At 43.6% G+C, this 19,672-nt stretch overlaps 1 protein-coding gene across 4 annotated transcripts in view; it reads right to left on the bottom strand.

Annotated features, from left to right (window-relative positions):
- The window catches only part of LARGE1 (LARGE xylosyl- and glucuronyltransferase 1), a 686,352-nt gene that overhangs the window by 342,947 nt on the left and 323,733 nt on the right, over positions 1 to 19,672 (bottom strand). For all 4 annotated transcript variants that reach the window (XM_049884284.1, XM_049884285.1, XM_049884286.1 and 1 more), the window contains one exon: positions 9,373 to 9,455. In XM_049884284.1, the coding sequence (XP_049740241.1) occupies positions 9,373 to 9,455 (83 nt within the window). The remainder of the gene's footprint in view (positions 1 to 9,372; positions 9,456 to 19,672) is intronic.

A 19,672-nucleotide genomic window follows, 5' to 3' on the forward strand; every position in this document is an offset into this window, starting at 1 on the left:
GATTCCTGGGAACAGCGTGCTATTCTGCCTCCGGGTGGAGCTTAGGTATCTCACTGTCAAAAGCCTGCTGCTGTTGAATGGATTCTGACTCATAGCGACCCTACAGGACAGAGTAGAACTGCCCCACAGAGTTTCCAAGGAGCACCTGGTGGATTTTAATAGCCAACCTTTTGGTTAGCAGCCATAGCACTTAACCACTACGCCACCAGAGCTTCACTGTAGGGGTAGAATAAACTAGGGGCGGAGGCTAGAATGATTGACGTGGTAATGGATAAGAGAAAGCCCAATGTGGCCACAGAGGAAAGAACACTCTGCAATTCAGGAATAACAGGCATAAGGTGGTATTTCATTCTCCATATGCATGACTTTTGAATCATGTTTCTCAATTGGTTCCTAACTCTAAAACCAAAAAAACCAAACCCCTTACTGTCGAGTTGATTCCGACTCACAGCAACCCTATAGGACAGAATAGAACTGTCCCATAGGGTTTGCAAGGAGTGGCTGGTGGATTCCAGCTGCCAACCTTTTTTGGTTAGCAGCCAAGCTCTTAACCACTGTGCCACCAGGATTCCTTCCTAACTGCGGAGGTTAAGAAATAGTTTTAATGAAAAAAAAAAAAAAAAAACTCCAAAACAACAACAACAACAAAAAAAACCTAACCCAAAACCAAAACAAAAAGTTTCTGTCCAGTAGATTCCAAGGGATGGTGACCCCACACATGTCTGGGTAGAACTGCGTTCCACAAGGTTTTCAATGGACGATTTTTCAGAAGTAAATCATCAGTTCTCTCTTGAGAGATACCTCTGGTTGGATTTGAACCGCCAACCTTTTGGTTGGCAGCAAGCACTTTAACCCTTTGTACCACTTACACTTAGATTCTAGTTTTAATGATGGGCCCTGCAAATGCCAACATCATTCAAAGGCTATGAGTCCATGTCCTATTCTCTTTTTGTTCAAAGGGAGATTAGTAAGAGTTAGGCTGATGTTAAAGACAGGTATACACCAAAGTGAATTTTACAGACTGAAGATAATAAGAATTCATTCAGAAGAATCACAAAGGGAATAATTTCCTCACTATATGATTCAAGATTATTTAATTTTACATCAGTATAACAGCTCAAATAGTCTTTCATACAAGGCACCAGTAATAGATTTATTTGGGAGCACAGCTTTAGACCCATGAGAAAAGGCTGGCCTGGGTCTTAAGACAACGAGTCCACACAGCTTGCCTGGGTTACAGCAACACAGACATTGCTACAGACATTAAGCGCGTTCTGTGGACAGATCAGACCGCACTTCTTCACTAAAGAATGAAGCGAGCGTGTGCTTCATCTTCAGCGGAGCCTGCAGCCTTCACTCTTAATGAGCAACGTTCCTGCTGCCTCTGGTTTCCTTAACTGCTCCCCTGTTCCAGGATGGGATGCAATAAATATGGTAATACAAAAGGCAATGATGATTAAGCCACAGCTTCCTTCTTTGCTTGCCTTTCTTATTTTTTCAGGAACGTGCCAGAGAGCTTAGAAGCTCTGTTTTTATTAAAATGCACAGGGACATCTGAGCCGAAATAATCCTTAATTATTAAGTTTACAAAGGAATGGCAATTTTAGGAGAAGAGTCTGTGACAGCAACTTGAACACTCACTGAGCCTATTACACTTTGAGATTTAACAGAGCTCATTTCTGAACAACACAGCAGCCAGAATGGGGGCTTTTCAGCGTGAGTTCTTGGTTTCAGAGACTGAGTGGCCTTGGTAATATGGGGAGCTTCAAGGACAAGGTAGTCTCATGTCACAAAAGCTTTCTGTGAGAGGACAACAGACCAACTTTCCAGAAAATCAAAAGGCCTCATGGACTCTTGGGTTTGGCAGAGCCAAGGTTGAATCCCAGGGCCAACACTTGGTCACCTTTGACCTTGGACAAGCTATTTAACCTCTGAGAGCCTTGGTTTCCTCATCCCTCTGTGAGTATGCTGGCACTGACTATACCAGCTTGGGATGAAATTCAAATGTGACAGCATATGTGAAGCTTAACATCTGAGCCATGCTCATTAGGTCTTTTTAGTTTTACATTCATGAGCATGGCCACATAGCATAGCTCGCTTTCTGTTCAAATGTATTTTGAACAGGTATTACCTGTCCCAAGGTTGTGCAAATGGTTAATGTGCTTGGCTGCTAACTGAAAGGTTGGCAGTTCAAGTCCACCCTGGGGTGCCTTGGAAGAAAGGCCTGGCAATCTATGTCCAAAAAAACCAGCCACTGAAAATCCTGTGGAGCGCAGTTCTACTCTGACACACACGGGGTCACCATGAGTCAGAGTTAACTTGACAGCAACTATAAATTACTTGCCCATGTCATTTTTTTCTCAAGTCCTACTAGAACATTGGTGTCCAGGCATTTAAAACCCTTTTTCTTACTTCACTTTTACTCTATGCTCAGCACCTCAAAAATAATACACCCAGGGGGATGATGATCATTATGGAGATAGTGGTAATGATCACAATGTCTACATGGTCACCCAGTATGACAGTTAGAAATAAAAATACCAGACCAAGCCAAATCCATTGCCGTTGAACTGATCCCAACTCATAGCTACCCTATGGGACAGAATAGAACCAGTGGGGTCACTAGGCGAGTGCAGGGGATGCAGCCAATACTGGGTGGCATCGTCAGAGGGGGTGACATCAAAATGACTGTCTATAAAACTTTTGTGCAGTTTTTCAGCAGAAACGTATTACATTTTAATAAAAATATCCCTGTAGTTAGTTGTAACAACAACAACATTTTTCGTAAGTCCGGCTTACATGTATCAATATACCTACAAGGCTAAAACTCTCCGCTAACTTACTTTTTGAACTCTCTAATGCACTCCAGGTAGAGCTGTCATTATTACTCAGTTACGATGACCCTTCAAATCACATGGTTTGTCTGCGTGCGCTACAAGCACGCACTGTAGTTTTCATGGCTGCTGGTGTTTTTATGATCACTGATTTGGTCAAATTTTCTGGCGTTTTAACTACAATACTGTGGTACTTAGTATCTGTGAACCTATATCAAGAACTTTTTTGAGAATGAAGTAGTAATTAAAGGAAAAGAAGGAGAAATATCAAAAAAAAAAAAAAACTTCCGCTCAGTTACTAACGATGTTGTTAACTAATAATGTTGTAATTCAATGTAGAAAGATTTTACAGGATGATTTTGTTGCTAATATTTATATAATCTAAGAAATATTACATTTAAGCAATCCACAACTATACTTATCACACACTGTTCTATGATTAGAATTGATAATAAACATTGCTAAGGATTCTGTATGGGCTGGTATGGGAGGAGGACCATGCGGGGCAGGGGGTGACACCATCAGTTACTGCACTGGGTGACACCAACCCTAGTGACGCCACTGAGTAGAACTGCCCCCTAGTTTCCAAGGCTATAAATCTTTATGGAAGCAGACCGCCACATCTTTCTCCCATGGAGCAACTGGTAGATTCGAACTGCTGACGTTTCAGTTAGCATCCAAGCACTTAACCACTGCGCCACCAGAGTGCCTTAAAAATAAAAATAATGGTATTGAAAATGGTAACTTCTTTATTGTCTTATAGTGGTTAAGTGCTCAGACTCTGAAGCCAGACTGACTGAGCTCAAACTCAGATCTGCCCACCCTTTCTGTGTGAACTTGTGCCATGACTGAAACTCTTGTTCTTCAGTTTCATCATCTGTAAAATGGGAATAATAATCACACCCACCTCATGGAGGTGTTATGAAGGTTACATGCATTAATACCCAAAAAGCACTTGGAACACTGAGTCCTCAAAAGCACTTAGCCTGGCGCAGAGTAAGCTGTTGTCGAGTTGGCCCCGAACTCACAGAGACCCCACATACAACAGAATAAAATGTTGCCCAGGCCTGCTCCCTCTGCACGATCAGTTGCAGGCCAGACCACTATGATCTGCAGGGTTTTACTGGCTGATTCCCAGAAGTAAATCATCAACCCTTTTTCCCTAGTCCATCTTACTACAGAAGCTCCTTTGAAACCTGCTTATCATCCTCACGACACAAAGCCTGCAGTGACAGACGGGTGGTGGCTGCGTATGAGGTGCACTGGTTGGGAATCGAACCCAGGTCTCCCGCATGGAAGGTGGGAAGTTTACCACTGAACCGTCAACGTCCCCCAGAGACATTAGTACTTCTTAAATAAATAAAAATTCAAAAAAGTTTTACAAATAGTTTCTCTTTTGATATCCACAACAATGCTCCATGGTGGGCTGGGGAAGAGGACTCATGGCAAGCACAGTGGCTTGCTGAGGGTCATCCAGCTAGTAAGCAGCAAGGCCAGAACGAGGGCCCAAGGCCGTCAGTTTGTTTTATTCAAAATCCTGTGCTCCCCTCACAACCTAGAAACTGCTTCTATAATATAAGCCTGAATAAGCGATAAGACGATTAGACGCAGATACTGCTCACACATATGCTATTTCATCCACCAGGATTTTCAGTGGCGTAAATGAAATGCAAAAATAAAACACGACAAAAGGACTGGTCGATACGTAAAGTAAGGGAAGTAACCAAGCTTCTTCCTGCAAACAGGGCTGTGGAGTGTAAGTAGATCATGCCAGCAAACCTTATCAAATTTTTACAAGCTGGCCCACCTTCCTGCCCAAGAGGTAACACTTAGTTACTAAACAAACATTTTTTTCTTGCTCACTAAGAACACTGTTTCTTTGAAGAGCAGCCATATTTTCCAGGTTATTTGCAATGGAGATTGCAGTTACGGGTATCCCCCCAGTTTTTCTTTGAATATCCTTCCATCTAGGTAACACGGACATCTATGATGTTATTTTCTACTAGGTACACCTTTACTCACATAAAATTTGTGTATAGTATTTTCCAAGTAAATCATTACTTTTCTTGTTTATTATAAAGGTTGCAAAATGTGATGACCCAAAACAAACCTGTTCAGAGAAAATAAGAGCACCACCACCACAACACAACATGCAAACAATTCCATTGTTACGTATTTTCTATTAGTCTTTCACATCTTTGTGTTTTGATCATGCATATACGTATCTGGAAACCCTGGTGGTGCTACAGCTGCTAACCAAAACGTCAGCAGTTGGAATATACCAGGTGTTTCTTGGAAACCTTATGGAGCAGTTCTACTCTGTCCTATAGGGTCGCTATGAGTCGGAATAGACTCAACGGCAATAGGTTTGGTTTTTTTCTGGTTTTACACATGTATCTGTATATGTGTGATACACACATGAATGTGTTTATATATTGGCATTCATATTACACATACATTTTTGACCACCACCAGGCTGTCAGTTTGTTAGGCTATGGTGTCATGCACGTTGCTATGATGCCGGAAGATATGCAACTGGTATTTCAAATACCAACAAGGTCATCCCTGGTGGACAAGTTTCAGCAGGGCTTCCAGACTAACAAGGACTAGGAAGAAAGGCCTGGCAATCTACTTCTGAAAGTTAATGAAAACCCTATGGATCATAATATTGTCCATTATAGTGCTAGAAGATGAGTCTCCTAGGTTGGAAGGCACTCAAAACACACCATGGCAGCAACAATGGACTTGAGCATACCAACACTTGTGAAGACGGCTCAGGACCGGGCAATCCTTCATTCTGTTGTTATACATGGGGTCACTGTTAGTCGAAGTTGACTCAACAGCAACTAGGACCAACAAACTTTCTGAATTGTGTTGTCCTTTATATCTTAAGCACGGGTCCATGTTATAACATATTTCGAAAAGTACGTGACTTACTATAAGAGGATGCTCCATTATTTATTCTTACTGCTTTAAAGTATTATAGAAATCTTATGACTACAAACTATACTTCATAAAAGTTTTCTCTTTTTTTTTTCTACAGGTAGAGTTATCTTTTTAGGATAGACTCCCTAAAGTTGTCATATAGTAGCAAGGTCACTGGCACCAAAAACCAAAAACCCACTGCCGTCGAGTCGATTCCGACTCATAGCGACCCTATAGGACAGAGTAGAACTCCCCCATAGCGTTTCCAAGGAGCGCCTGGTGGATTCAAACTGTTGACCTTCTGGTTAGCAGCCACTGCACTTAACCACTTTGCCACCAGGGTTTCCAAACTCTGGAAATTCTTTCCAAAATGTTACAGCAATTTTTAGCGCTGGTATCAGTGTATAAGTGTGCCCATACCACTCTTACCATCTTTTAAAATACAATGTGCCCACTGTCACTAGGCTGCCTGTAGAAATAAAATTGATTTGATGTAACAAGGCAAACCTCAAATAAAAATTTCCTGAAAATCTTGTCTGAAAAAGAAATCCAGTAACTGTAATTAACAGTGAAAGCCAAGAGGAGCATGCTGTACCACTATTATTATATTATTATTTAATGTTAGGAAGGTACTTCATTTGTCAAAGCATTTTATAATCACGTATTAGTTAATCCCCATAACGTGCTTGGGAGGCAATGAAGCTATTTATGGCTGGACTTTCTTAGCAAAAAAGTCTTTCACATGTCCTTTTGTCTTGATGCCTCCACTCATTATCACCAGTATTTCAATTCACAGAATCATTCTCATTTGGAGAATTTTCAGGGATGGGAGGGACTTCAGAGGTCATTTGGTGCAAGCCATCTAAGAAGATCAAGCAGTCGCTGAAGCCAGGTGCAGAATTTCCGTGACACACACGAGCAAACTGCTTTCTTCTCAAATCCCCAGGCATCCGTGGAAGAGTGGCGTGCCATCAGCAGCGATAATAATACCAGAGCTATTTTTAAATTCACCATCTTTGTGTTACACTGTTACTTGTAGGAGTAAAGGTTTATACTCACGAGTCTCACAATTTCAACAACTACTGAAACGATTTGATTTGTAGCTAGAGCAATAATATTTACGTCCGGCAATGCCACCCAAAGTTTTTATGACCTGAAAACTTGCCGTAATTGAAAAAACGGAATAATTGAATATCTGTAATCATGCAAATAGCCATTTCTAAAAAGTGGGCTTTTTGTTTCTGTTAGGGCGGAACCCAAGTTCTTTAGCAGAGACAAGGAATAAATACATAAAAGGCTGAGAACCACTCAATGAATTCAACGCCTCATCGACAAAATACCTGGTTTCAAGCAGCGGAGAGTGACTGCAGAACCACAGAAAGGCTCAACAATTGTACAGAAGCTATGACAGTGTGAGAAGGGCATCTCACCTACCGGCAGAGGAGCTGGGGTCAAACCCTACTCAGCCCCCCATTATTCGGTACCCCCATTTCCCTCAGATGCGCAGCTGAACTTGCAATTTCAACTGGGCTGAGCTATGGGGCGGGGGGACCAACAGCCCCTCTCACTAGCTGGCATTGCTTTCTATTTGTTTCTCACTTTGTCTACACCCCTTTCCCGCTCCCAGAGGGCAGTGAAGTTGATGTTCTACAAGCTCACCACATAAGACAGCAGAGCAAAAGATCCACCCGCTTCCTTTGTTTATGTTTAAGGGCAGCAGAACAATTAGGAAAAAGACAGGGATAAGGGCTATGTAACAAGGAGGCTGTAATCAATGTCATTCAATTGTGCAAGTACAAACTTTTGAATTGACGAAGTTTGTGTGTGGGGGGCGTGTGTGTGTATTTGCACTACAAGGGGGGAAACAAAACAAAAAAAAAAGAACCACTGAGGGGAGAGTTTAGTCGAAAGAGTAGACCTAATAAATAAATGTCTTATACCAAATAAGTACTGGAGTAAAATAGCTCACGGCAAAATCTAACTGATACAGGAACTTAAGTCTAAACAGTAAAAATAAAAACGATCCTCTGAAAATCATCTACACAGTGGCGGGGAGCCCTGGTGGTACAGTGGTCAAGAGCTCAGCCGCTAACCAAATGTTTGGCAGTTCCTTCAACTCGACGCCACTGGGGTTTTTTAAGCCACCAGTAGCTCCTTAGAAACCCTATGGGGCAGTTCTACTCTGTCCTGTAGGGTCACTACGAGTCGGAATCCACTCGACAGCAATGTGGAACAGAAGACAGTGTGGCATAAATGTGAAACCGAACTAAATCTGCACTGGACATATTAGCTAACTGGTTAAATACATCATCCTTAAAAAACATAAACAAAAAAAAACAAACCCGATGCCACCGAGTCGACTCGACTCATAGTGACCCTATAGGACAGAGTAGAACTGCCCCATAGAATCTCCAAGGAGCACCTGGTGGATTCGAACTGCCGACCTTTTGGTTAGCAGCTGTAGCACTTAACCACTATGCCACCAGGGTTCTCAAATTATCCTTAGGTTATTTATTAATGGCATCTTCCAGATTCACTTGTTAAACATGTATTGAGCACGAAATACCAGGTATTTTGCTCTGATACAGGGAAGAAAGACAAACAAGGCACGGTCTATAACCTCAGAGGGCCCAAATTCTACTAAGGGAGAGACACACTGAATAGATAACTAAAACACCAAAACCAAACGAGTTGCCATCAATTCCGACTCATGGCGACTCCTTATGTTTCAGAGTAGAACTCTGCTCCATAGGGTTTCAATGACTGTTTCTACCATGGACAGTTTGGATCCAGGTGTAGAATTTTACAATTATTGCTGTTAAGTTGAACTTTGACAGCTATCATGACTGCTCCAGCTTCTAAGAACCTTCTGGATCCTGACTTGGTCATCCAATTCATTTCCATACTGCTGGTTACAGCTGAAGACAGGCTTCATCCCAACTCCTGGTAAGAATGTTAGAGAATGAGCCAAGGGCACTGGCTGGCATGATGGACTAAATTCTGGTTATTAGCTGAGTATGTCTGGTATCAATCAAAATAGTGAGGGGATGGAAGAAAATCCCAGGAGACAATAGAAGCAAACAGCAAGAGTTTAACTTGGGCAAGAGATAAGAGAGATGTTGAAACTTCCAGGTGGAAGAAGAATCCATCCTTTGTACTGATTCCATGGGCATTTCGCTAGGGCCATTTCCATCTTCACCTTGGAAAATTTTCATGTAATATAAAGCAGGACTTCTAAAGGCCAGGAATGTGCAGAGGTGGGATGGCCACATTGGAATACGGTGAGCAGCTGATTGACAGGCACGTGTAAGCGGAGAGGACCAGTGACCACCAGGCAGGGGAAGCAGATTAGGAAATTTAAGCACCAAATTGGGGGTGTCCCTGAAGGTCCTGATAGGTCCGAGAGCTACAATTTTAAACACTGCAAGATATCACCTAATCGCTGCTGTGAAACACTAACACAATAATCTTCCCAGGGTTTCAGACAAAAATTACATTTTTGTAGCAGTGTAAATGACTGATGAGAAATTTGGCTATTATTTAACCCTTCCCCAAGGAAATATGTAGGCGGTCAGTCACATACCCGCCTGCAGAGTACAAAAATTGTTCTTACCTATGAAACAAGACGGACTTGACCAAGGTGACGACATCACGGCTGGCATTGTACCCTGCGCAGACAATAGCAACGTGGATTGTCTGGGAAGAAAAGAAAATGGAGAGAGTAGTTAGGCAGACAGAAGGCGGCCTTCCTTGTGTTTTGTCCCTAACCAAAGAAGAAAAATTGCCCTTATTTCTTGTTGGGATCATTAGAAAACAAAGGGCACTGTCTGCAGCTGTGGAGAATAACTTGAGACAGCTTTATTGAGGCCTTTTTAATCAGTTTATGGAGCTATTATCATTTGGAAACCATTAAGGCCCTTTTCAATTACATTTTTGGGATGAGAGAAATGGTGATTGGCTCAAACAGGCAAACAGTGCATCTCCTACCCTCAAGCTGGGAGATGGTGACAGCTGATAACAAGAGAGTACAAAGAAATACGTTCTGAACAATGAAATGGCAATCAGGGCTCTCACACAGAGAAGTTATGGCTCAGAGTTTGTGAAACATTCGCACAAGATGTCTTAGATTAGGGCCAAAACTTACAACAGGGCAAAGGGACCAATGAACACCTATGGGTCCCATCTGGAATATCACTGAAAAAATAGTAGACTGTTAGGATCAAAAGATACCGTAGAGGTCATCTGCTCAGCTATGCCGCCAAAAACCTGGGCTCCTGACGTGAGTCTTGGCTCTGCCCTTTAACACAGTGACCCTGGAAAAGCTGCAACCTAAGTGCTGTGACACACGTCTTTCAGAATGACTGCATGAAGTATGTGAGGTGACAAGTGCCAAGGGAGGAATACGGTGCTTGGCCCACTGCATTCCAATGATAGCAAAAAATGTTCTCAGGATGACAGCTTCTCAAATGGGGTCTCTTGGTGTGCCATGAATGAATTATAGGTGTCAAAGATACTCATCTCCTCAAGTCCTCAAGGCACCTGGCAGGGCTAGGGCAGCTGGAACACTCAGGTTTGGTTATCCTTGTTGTAAACAACCTTTTCCATCTACCTCCTTGTTCCATACAAACACCATTCTCTACGGGTATAAAATGTTCTCATGAGATGTCTCAGATTATGATAGGTTCTTCAGTGGCACCAGTGGACTGTGTTCGACTATCAACCTAAAGGTTGGCAGTTTGGAAATGCATCCAGCAGCCGTGGAAGAAAGGCCTGGCAATTTGTTTCTGTAAAGACTCAAAACCCCAAACCCACTGTGGTCAAGTCGATTTCGACTCAGAGCGACCCTCTAGGACAGAGTAGAAGTACCCCACAGGGTTTCCGAGGCTGTAAATCTTCATGAAAGCGGACTGCCACATCTTTCTCCCACAGAGCAGCTCAGGGGAGGCAGGTCTAACTGCAAAGATTACAGCCAGGAGAGAGGCTCACTATTCCTGTCTCCTGGGTTCTAACACCACCTTCTCTCAGTCTAACGTGGGCATATCTTAATTTCTCCACCTGTAAAATGAAGACACCACCACTTATCTTTGGATTACAACTCCAGAAGACTCAGGATGAAAGATCATGATGTGCACCCAACTGCCACTCTCTCAGTCATGAAGGAAATGAACAGTAAAATGCCGGCAAGTAGGAGACATAACCAGGAATGGTACCAGGATGGGTAAACACACGCTGACTCAGGCTCTTCTGAACCACAAATATTTAAACATGCAGCCTCGGAGATATTAAACTTTGTCTTGGCTTCAGGGTTCAGGGACTTTTCTAAATGGGCCCATTAAATGCAAGCACAAGTGCGCACATTCTCAAACACTTTACATAATTTTCCAATCTCTTTACTTTCATCCAATACACCTGCCACTATGAATAAATTCATCACCTGAAGCCGTATCAGCAGGGCCCTGCTACTCCAGGAAAGCAGAAGATTGGAGTGTTAGTGAATACATTCTTGGGGTTTTGGGTAATCCAAACTGTTGTGGGTATAGAAGTGAACAATGGGAGTGGGGCAAGGTGGGGGTTGGGGAGTAAGGAACAGAGATGCATGTTCCTCGAAAGAGCAGGATCACAAAAATCTTGTCACGATAACTTCAGGTTTTGAGGCTATGAAGTCCAGGTGTTCAAGTTTCTCAATATGGCGGATTATTAAAGATGGTTGTGAGGACTGGGACATGTTCCCACTGGGTGGGGTATGACAATCAGATGCTGCCCCCTGTGATCTGAGACTGCCTCCCTACACTTGGCAATGGTAGATGTAATACTCGCCTTTATGTGAGACATACCCTGGATGGAAGGTGGGCTGGTGTTCTCATTTGACCCTAAAGATTCACTCTCTACTCTTCTCCAACTTGCTCTGAGTCCCAGAGGTTGACCTTTCTGGACAGAACTAACTGGCTCTTGTCTGTCTTGTTTCTGGTTGAGTTTGGTCAACAGGAGGCACCAGGAGGAGACTGGTGGGCAGGGGGAAAGAGAAGTCTGCTTTCCCCGCTCCTGCCACGGTCTCTCCCACAATTCCAGTTCTGCTGACTTCTGTTACCCTCCTGCTCCTTCAGATCCAGGGGATGCAATGATTCCCCTGGCTGCTTCTCCTCAACCCTGATCATGCCTTTGGCTCTCCATTAAATCCTTTTGACCCCTGAGCTCCAACCAATAGTGGGGACCGTTCTTCAGCATGTCATTTGTCCTAGGGGTTGGAAAAAAAGTAAGATTTTTAGGCATTCATAGAGACACTGCTGATAACAATTGCTGTAACAAGGCAGGAGAGGCCCAATGCAAAAAAACCTGGGAATTTATAAATTTATTTTTATAGAATAAACATTATATTTAGAATTTTATGTGTACTAATTATGCATTATTTATGTTCTATATCTTCATACACGTTTTAGTTATATACAATGATTTACTTATAATTTAATTATATTTAGTTACATTTATAATTTTGTTGATAAATTTTAAAAAGCTATACAAAGTTCTCATAGTCCTAAGGGGTTGAGGAAACCCTTCCAGCTTTCTGCTCACTGCCTTCATTCTTGATCATGGTGCTCGGCACATCTTGAGTCTCTCCCAACTGCACCTGAAGATATAGGTGAGGTAGCACCACAGCTGTGAACCAGGGTTCATTCCTGTAGCCACTGGGGTCAAGTGAGTGGGCTTTATGTTTAGGTCCTGCAGGAAAGGTTCACGACTTGAGCGTTTTTGGAGTCTCCACTGTGCCAGGCACTGTGCTGGGCTCAGGGGATACAAAGCTAATTAGATAGTTCCTGTCCCTGGGATCAAGAGGCAGAAAGACAGGTAACTGGACCATCCCATCGGAGAGTAGGAAGCAATGCTATGATGGTCAGCTCAGTGTTCCTGCATCCCTGAGCTGCCAGCGTCACCCAGACAGAGAGGATGCAGGGGGAACTGCCAGGAGGAGAAGGCACTTCAAATGGCTGGACTGAGCAACAATCACCCACGACACTCAGGACTAGCTTAGATTTGTAACTATGCTTGCCAGCATCTGTGAGCACCTGAAAAAAAAAGTTTTTTGTGCTCTGCTGCCATACATGAAAAATTTCTGTAGGGCATTTTCTCATATATGGATGCAGGGAAAAAAAATGAGCCTTGTCCCAAAGGAAAATGAGACCCAAGCTAAGGGATGGCGGGCAAGTAGTGGCCCTGGCAGAAGTCATCAACACTCTGCCAGCCCTGCTTCTCCCAGCAACCCCATCGACAGTGACTCAGAAGGCTGGTGCTCCCTTTGAGGCTTTCTGCTTTGGGATGCAATTTAGTTACAGCATCCCTTATGAGGTGAGGGAGCTGCAGGATCGAAAAGGGGAAGCCCACCTACACAGAGGCACTGGATATGCTATGAAAAGACGGGCTCAGCCCAGATTCTGGATGGCAGCTTCAAACTAGTGTACTGGGGCGGGGAGGCAAGGCCTCCCAGGGAGGGTTCCGAGGCCTCCTAGAAAATAGACATCATGGCAGCTCACAGCTGGAGGGCAAAGGAGACAGCAGTGAGTCAGGGTCAGAGGCAGTGGAGGGTTAGTGAGAAATGTTCCAGACAAGATGGAAAGACCTGTGTTTGAGTCCCAGCTTCCTGACTTTGGAATAGTCACTGAACATCCCTGAGCCTCACTGTACTCATCTGTAAAATGGAGATAAAAATAGCCACCCTACTGGGTTGTTGTAAAGATTAAACACGTGAATATGAGCAAGCACATCAGTAAGCTGAGGCTTAGTAATGTTCGCAGCCCCTGGGTGCTACAAATGGTATTGCATTTGGCTGCTAACCAAAAGGCTGGAGGTTAGTGTCCACCCAGAGGTGCTTTGGAAGAAAGGCCTAGCGATCTACTGCCAATAATCAGCCATTGAAAACCCTACGGGGTACAGTTCTACTCTGACTCACATGAGGCTGTGAGGTCGCCATGAGTAAGAGTCGACTGGACGGCAATTGTTTTTTTTTTTTTTTTAAACAGCATAATGAGAAGTTGCTTATCATCTTCTGCTTTAACCTCCTCCACTGTGAAACAGGGAACATACTACTTCTTAACCTCAAGGGTTTGATGACGACACCTAGTAAGTGGCTCTCAAATGCCAGTGTGTGTCAGAATCACCTGCGGGGCTTTTTAAAACAGACTGCTGGGCCCCAACTCCAGAGATTCTGATTCAGGAGGTCTGGGGTAGGGGCCAGGGAGCCCTGGTCAGTAGTGGTTAAAGTGCTCAGCTGCTAACCAAAAGGTCGGTGGTTCGAACCCACCAGCTGCTCTGTAGGAGGCAGTCTACTTCTGTAAAGATTAACAGCCTTGGAAATCCTGTGCAGCAGTTCTACTCTGTCCTATAGGGCTGCTATGAATCGAAATCAACTCAAGGCAGTGGGTTTGACGGTGGGGAAGAAGGGTTACCTGCATCCAGGGGATGCTGATGCTGCTGGTCCAGGGACCACACCTGGAGAACCACTGGTCTCTATAAAGCACGGAGAAGAGTTTCTATAGCAAAGGCTCAACATATCAGCTGTGATTATTTTGAGAGCATATGAGGGGTGTTGTACAGATTTAAATAACACATCTCCAATACCTCTCAAATGGAGAGCGCCACTTCCCCCCACTTGTCTAAAAGAAGTAAAATGCAGCAACTCTCCTTCCAGCTTCCATCACATCTCTCGAGCCCTTTGAATTGACAAATCTTCCAGGAGTTATAGAATAAAAAGGCAAAGAGGAGAGAGGACATGGATTGTTACCGTGTACATAAATAACAAAGCGCTGGAAATCAGGAGATCTAGGGACTGGTCCCAGCTCTGCCTCTAGCCCACTGAGTGACCTTGGGCAAACCCCCTAACCTATCTGATCCTCAGTGTCTGCTCCTACAAATGGAGGGTTTGGAATTTCTATATACAGAGTTTTTCTAATATCCAGGGTTTCCTGACGATGGAAGAAACTTCAAGGGGAAGAAACTGAGACACAGCTCAGTTAAGTAACTTGCCACGGTCACATAGCTCAGCTAGTCAGTGGCGAAGCAAGGGCCTGAATTCAGAATCCTGCTGTTAAACCCATAGCACCGTGCTCCAATAAAACACATACAAAATGATTGAAAAAGTGTTCCTCCTGTATCATCTAAAATCATGTTACACACCTCCGGGACACCTCTCCTCTCTCAGGGAGCCCTGATCTAATTCTGACTATTTGCTCTAAATACTGAACCACTGACCCAAAAGGCAGCATTATTTCAACCCTGCAGAAAACAGAAGTGGATGCTCACTGACTGTAATGCAAGGCCAGGCTTCAGGGGCTCCGCAAGCCATGGGGGGAGTCACAGGGGTCACAGGGCTTGGTGTGAGGACAGGAAGGGCCAACGCTCCAGGGGGTGAGTCCCAGTGCCTCCTCCACAGTCAGGGCCTCATAAATGCTTGATGAACAACCGTATTCCATACTGCATATTCTTGATTTACAATTAAGGTTGGTTTTCTTGCAAGATAAAACAGGCTGCTATCTGAATGCCACAGAATTAAGAAATGATAAGAGGGCACTGAGACTGACAAGGGTCCATTATTTTTATAAACAGGTATCTTGGCCGACGCCCAAGGTGTCATTACAGAAGAGTTTGAAGAAATACTTGTCATATCGCAGGGAAGTTTCAGAGCAACAACACATGACAGTACAGTCCTTGGTTACGAGACCCTGCACGCTGACAGTGTCAAGACTAGCTTCAGCTGTTGCAATCAAAAAGTGTTGGGAAACAGGGGGCTTCTATTTTGACTCCACTGACTGACATATTCTATTTGCCTCTATGGCTTTTTCAAAAAAAATCTTTAAAGGCATTGAGTGATGGGGGACAGAGGAAGCATACTACTAATGTGTATGAAGCCTGCAAGTCAAGGTAAATGTGCACCCAGAGTGGACCATTTTCAAATATGATGGCAGTAGATCAAGGCTTTCAAAGTCATCTGTGGAAGCTCTTAACATTGAAGCTCTAAATATTGGAGTTGTCAATGATTTCATTTTACTTGGATCCTCAATCAGCACCCATGGAAGGAGCAGTCAAGAAATCAAATGACATATTGCATTGGGCAAGTCTGCTGCAAAAGACCTCTTTCAAGTGTTCAAAAGCAAAGATGTCACTTTGAGGACTAAGGTGTACCTGAGTGAAGCCTCGGTATTTTCAATTGCCTTATATGCATGCAAAAGCTGGACAATGACCAAAGAAGAGTTGCCACCTTTGAATTGTGATGTTAGCTAAGAATACTGAATATACCAAATCTGTCTGGGAAGAAGTACAGCTAGAATGCTCCTTAGAAAGCAAGGATGGGGAGACTTCAACTCACGTACTTTGGACATGTTATCAGGAGGGACCAGTCCCTGGAGAAGGACATCATGCTTAGTAAAATGGAGGATCAGCGAAAAAGAGGAAGGCCTTCAATGAGACGGAATGACACAGAGGCTGCAACAATGGGCTCAAGCATAGCAACAATTGTGAGGATGGTACAGGATGGGCCAGTGTTTCGTTCTGTTGTACACAGGGTCGCTATGAGTTGGAACCAACTCAAAACACCTAACAATAACAAGCTCTGTACAGGACCAGGGGTTCACCACATATAAATTCTATTTTCTAAAGGTCTAAGAAACCCAGAGAAAGAAAAGGAAAGCAAATGAATAGCAATGACAACAAAAAAAGCCTTTTTCCCAGGTACAAGTCAAAAGAGTAAAAACTAAGTTATGTTAACAGTCATGAGGGCAAAGTCTAAATTCCTAAATTGCTGCTTTATCTCTCAAAGACCACACGGATAAAGAGAACCCCATCTGTCATTTATGTTGTGACTTAACTGACTTTGAAGCACTCTCCACTATCTCAGATATGATTTTTTTTTTAATACCCATATTTTTGGGACCTATACCCAGAGAGTCTCCATCAGTAAGTCTGTGTTGGGTCTTAAAAAAATAAAGGAATATGTATTTTTAATATGTAATTCTAAAGCACACTCAAATTTGGAAGTCACTCAAGTGGCAGGGACTGTTCACTGGAGTCCCAATACTGGTTCTCTCTAGTAGCATAACATCACAATGTTAGCAAAGAACAAGGCTTCCTTGAGTAAAATTTGTATTTTCCAGGCTCCTTTGCAGCTAGGTGTAGCCCTGCAACTAAATTCTGCCAATGGGCTCTAAAAGTAACTGATGTGTGAATTTTTTTTTTTTTATTGTGATTAAAGTGAAAGTTTACAAATCAAGTCAGTCTCTCAAACAAAATTTATATACAGCTTGCTATGGAAACCCTGGTGGCGTAGTGGTTAAGTGCTACAGCTGCTAACCAAAGGGTCAGCAGTTCGATCTGCCAGGTGCTCCTTGGAAACTCTATGGGGCTGTTCTACTCCGTTCTATAGGGTCGCTATGAGTTGGAATCAACTCAACGGCACTGGGTTTGGTTTTCGTACTCCGAATTACAGCACACTCCTCTCCACTGTGTATTCCCCGTGTCCATTCAACCAGTTTCTGTTCCCCTCTGCCTTCTCATCTCCCCTCCAGACAGGAGCTGCCCATATTCTCATGTGTCTACTTGAGCCAAGAAGCTTGCTCCTCGTCAGTATCATTTTCTATCTTATAGGCCAGCCCAATTCCTGTCTGGAGAGTTGGCTTTGGGAACGGTACCTATCTTGGGCTAACAGAAGGTCTGGGGACCATGAATTCTGGGGTCCTGCTAGTCTCAGTTAGACCATTAAGTCTGGTCTTTTTACGAGAATTTGAGGTCTGCACTCCACTGCTCTCCTGCTCCCTCAGGGATTCTTTGTTGTGTTTCCTGTCAGGGCAGTTGATATGTGAGATTTTTAAGATGTGTTCTTAAAGACAGGTAGTATGTCCATCATTAATGTGTCTTCTTTCCTGCCAGCTGGAATGTAGATGATACAGCTAAAACCTGACAGGCATCACGGACCATGAGATGGCCTTGGGTATGGCAGTCAAGCAGGCTAGGGCAAAAGACAATGGGAGCCTGCACCCCTGACACTGGGAAGTGATATGCCAGCCCTATACTGATGGCCTCCAAACTTCTAAGACACAAAGAGAAATAACATGCAAATCTTGTTTTTACGCCACTGCTAGCTGGGGTTTTTTGATCATTCATAGTGGACTCTAACGCTAATATAACTGTCTTAGCATTTTCCTCAACCTCTCATATCCATTTCTTGTCATTGAAATAGTAAGAGACAGGAACCTGATTTTAATCCACAATTTACAGATAAAGACATGGAGACCCAGAAAAGAGATATAATTTGCTCAAGGACACACAGCTGTTAAGATAGGACTGGGGCCAAGGTTTAAACTCGCGTCTCATGGCTTTGTCTGCATTATTCTGGTAGACTTAGGGCCCAAGCTCTCTTCAGAAATAGAGGGCTGTGCAGAAAACAGTTATCATAACAGGTAATCCTTGGAAAGGCCTATTTGCACAGTTGGCCTTTAGATGGATTCTGGGAACTTGACTGTGGGAAGGTTGTCAACATTCCTGCCACTGATGATAGTGGCTCATTGTGCCTAAACCGCACAAACAATGTGGTTTACGCTGAACACCTGCTACCCTTCTGGGGCTGTGGAATTTTGGTCCATGGTAGGCAGAAGGTGTTTACATGAGCAGCCTCTAACAAAAACCCTAGGCGCTGGGTGTTTAGTGAGTGTCCCTGGTAAACGACATTTCACACGTGTTGTCACAACACATGTTGCTGGGAGAATTAAGTGTGTCCTGTGTTAACTCCACTGGGAGAGGACTCTTGGAAACTCGTGCCTGGTTTCCTCTGGACTTGGTCCATGTGTCTTTCCCTTTGCCAAGTTTGCTTTGTATCCTTTAGCTGCAATAATCACAGCCATGCGTGTGACCACATGCTGAGCTCTTCTAGAGGACTCTAGCGGAGGTCTTGGTGATCCCTGACTCAAGCATGTATCTTTAAGAAATCCAAGCAGGGGAGCAACACCACTTGCCAGACAGAGTAGAGCAGGAAAATAAATTCCCTAACTAGCACAAATCATTTTTTTCCTTTTATTTTATTTATACCCACTTTTTCTTCTTTTCCTTTTCTATTTTCACTCCCTTGATTCCTACTCAGTTCTTTAGGTAGGGCTAAGACGTAATAGAAGTCTCTGGGCTGTGAAAATGGTTACCCCCCTGCCCCCCCAAAAAAGAAAACTGACTCATTGCTGTCGAATCGATTTCAACTCGTAGTGACCTTATAGGACAGAGCAGAATTGCCCCATAGAGTTTCCAAGGAGCGCCTGGCAGATATGAACTGCTGACCTTTTGTTTGGCAGCCATAGCTCTTAACCACTACATCACCAAGGTTTCCAAACGGTTAACAGTTAACACCAACAAGATGAAGGCTGGAGTCTACCTACAGGTGCTACAGAACAAAGGCCTGGTAATCTACTTCCAAAATATTAGTCACTGAAATCCATACAGAGTATAGTTCTACTGGGACACACATAGGGTCTCCCTGAGTTGAAACTGACTCATTGGCAACTGACGGTTGTGGAGTCATAATAACGTGAAGAGTCTTGAGAGACAATATCCTCACTCTGGGCCGTTCCACCTGGTTAGTGGGGCTCCCATCACCCACCCCAAACAGACACCATGGCCGTCACCTATGACAGAGAACCTACGAGAAACCAGACAAGGCTCCACCCAGGCAAGCACGGCAGGTCCCAAAATCAGGGTCCCAAAATTCCTTCCCAGCCAGGACCAAGGGAATTTGATAACATCTCTGAGTCCCAATTTTCATCAATATAAAATAGAGATAATAACACGAGGCACTGGTAATTGTCGAAGATTACATGAGATTGAGCCTGGCTTAGAGTAAGGGCTGAATAAACACAGTGGCATTTGTACTTCTCTATTTGTTTATCATC

This window comes from Elephas maximus, chromosome 4 (genome assembly GCF_024166365.1).
Source record: "Elephas maximus indicus isolate mEleMax1 chromosome 4, mEleMax1 primary haplotype, whole genome shotgun sequence".
In the NCBI taxonomy this organism is placed as follows: Eukaryota; Metazoa; Chordata; class Mammalia; order Proboscidea; family Elephantidae; genus Elephas; species Elephas maximus.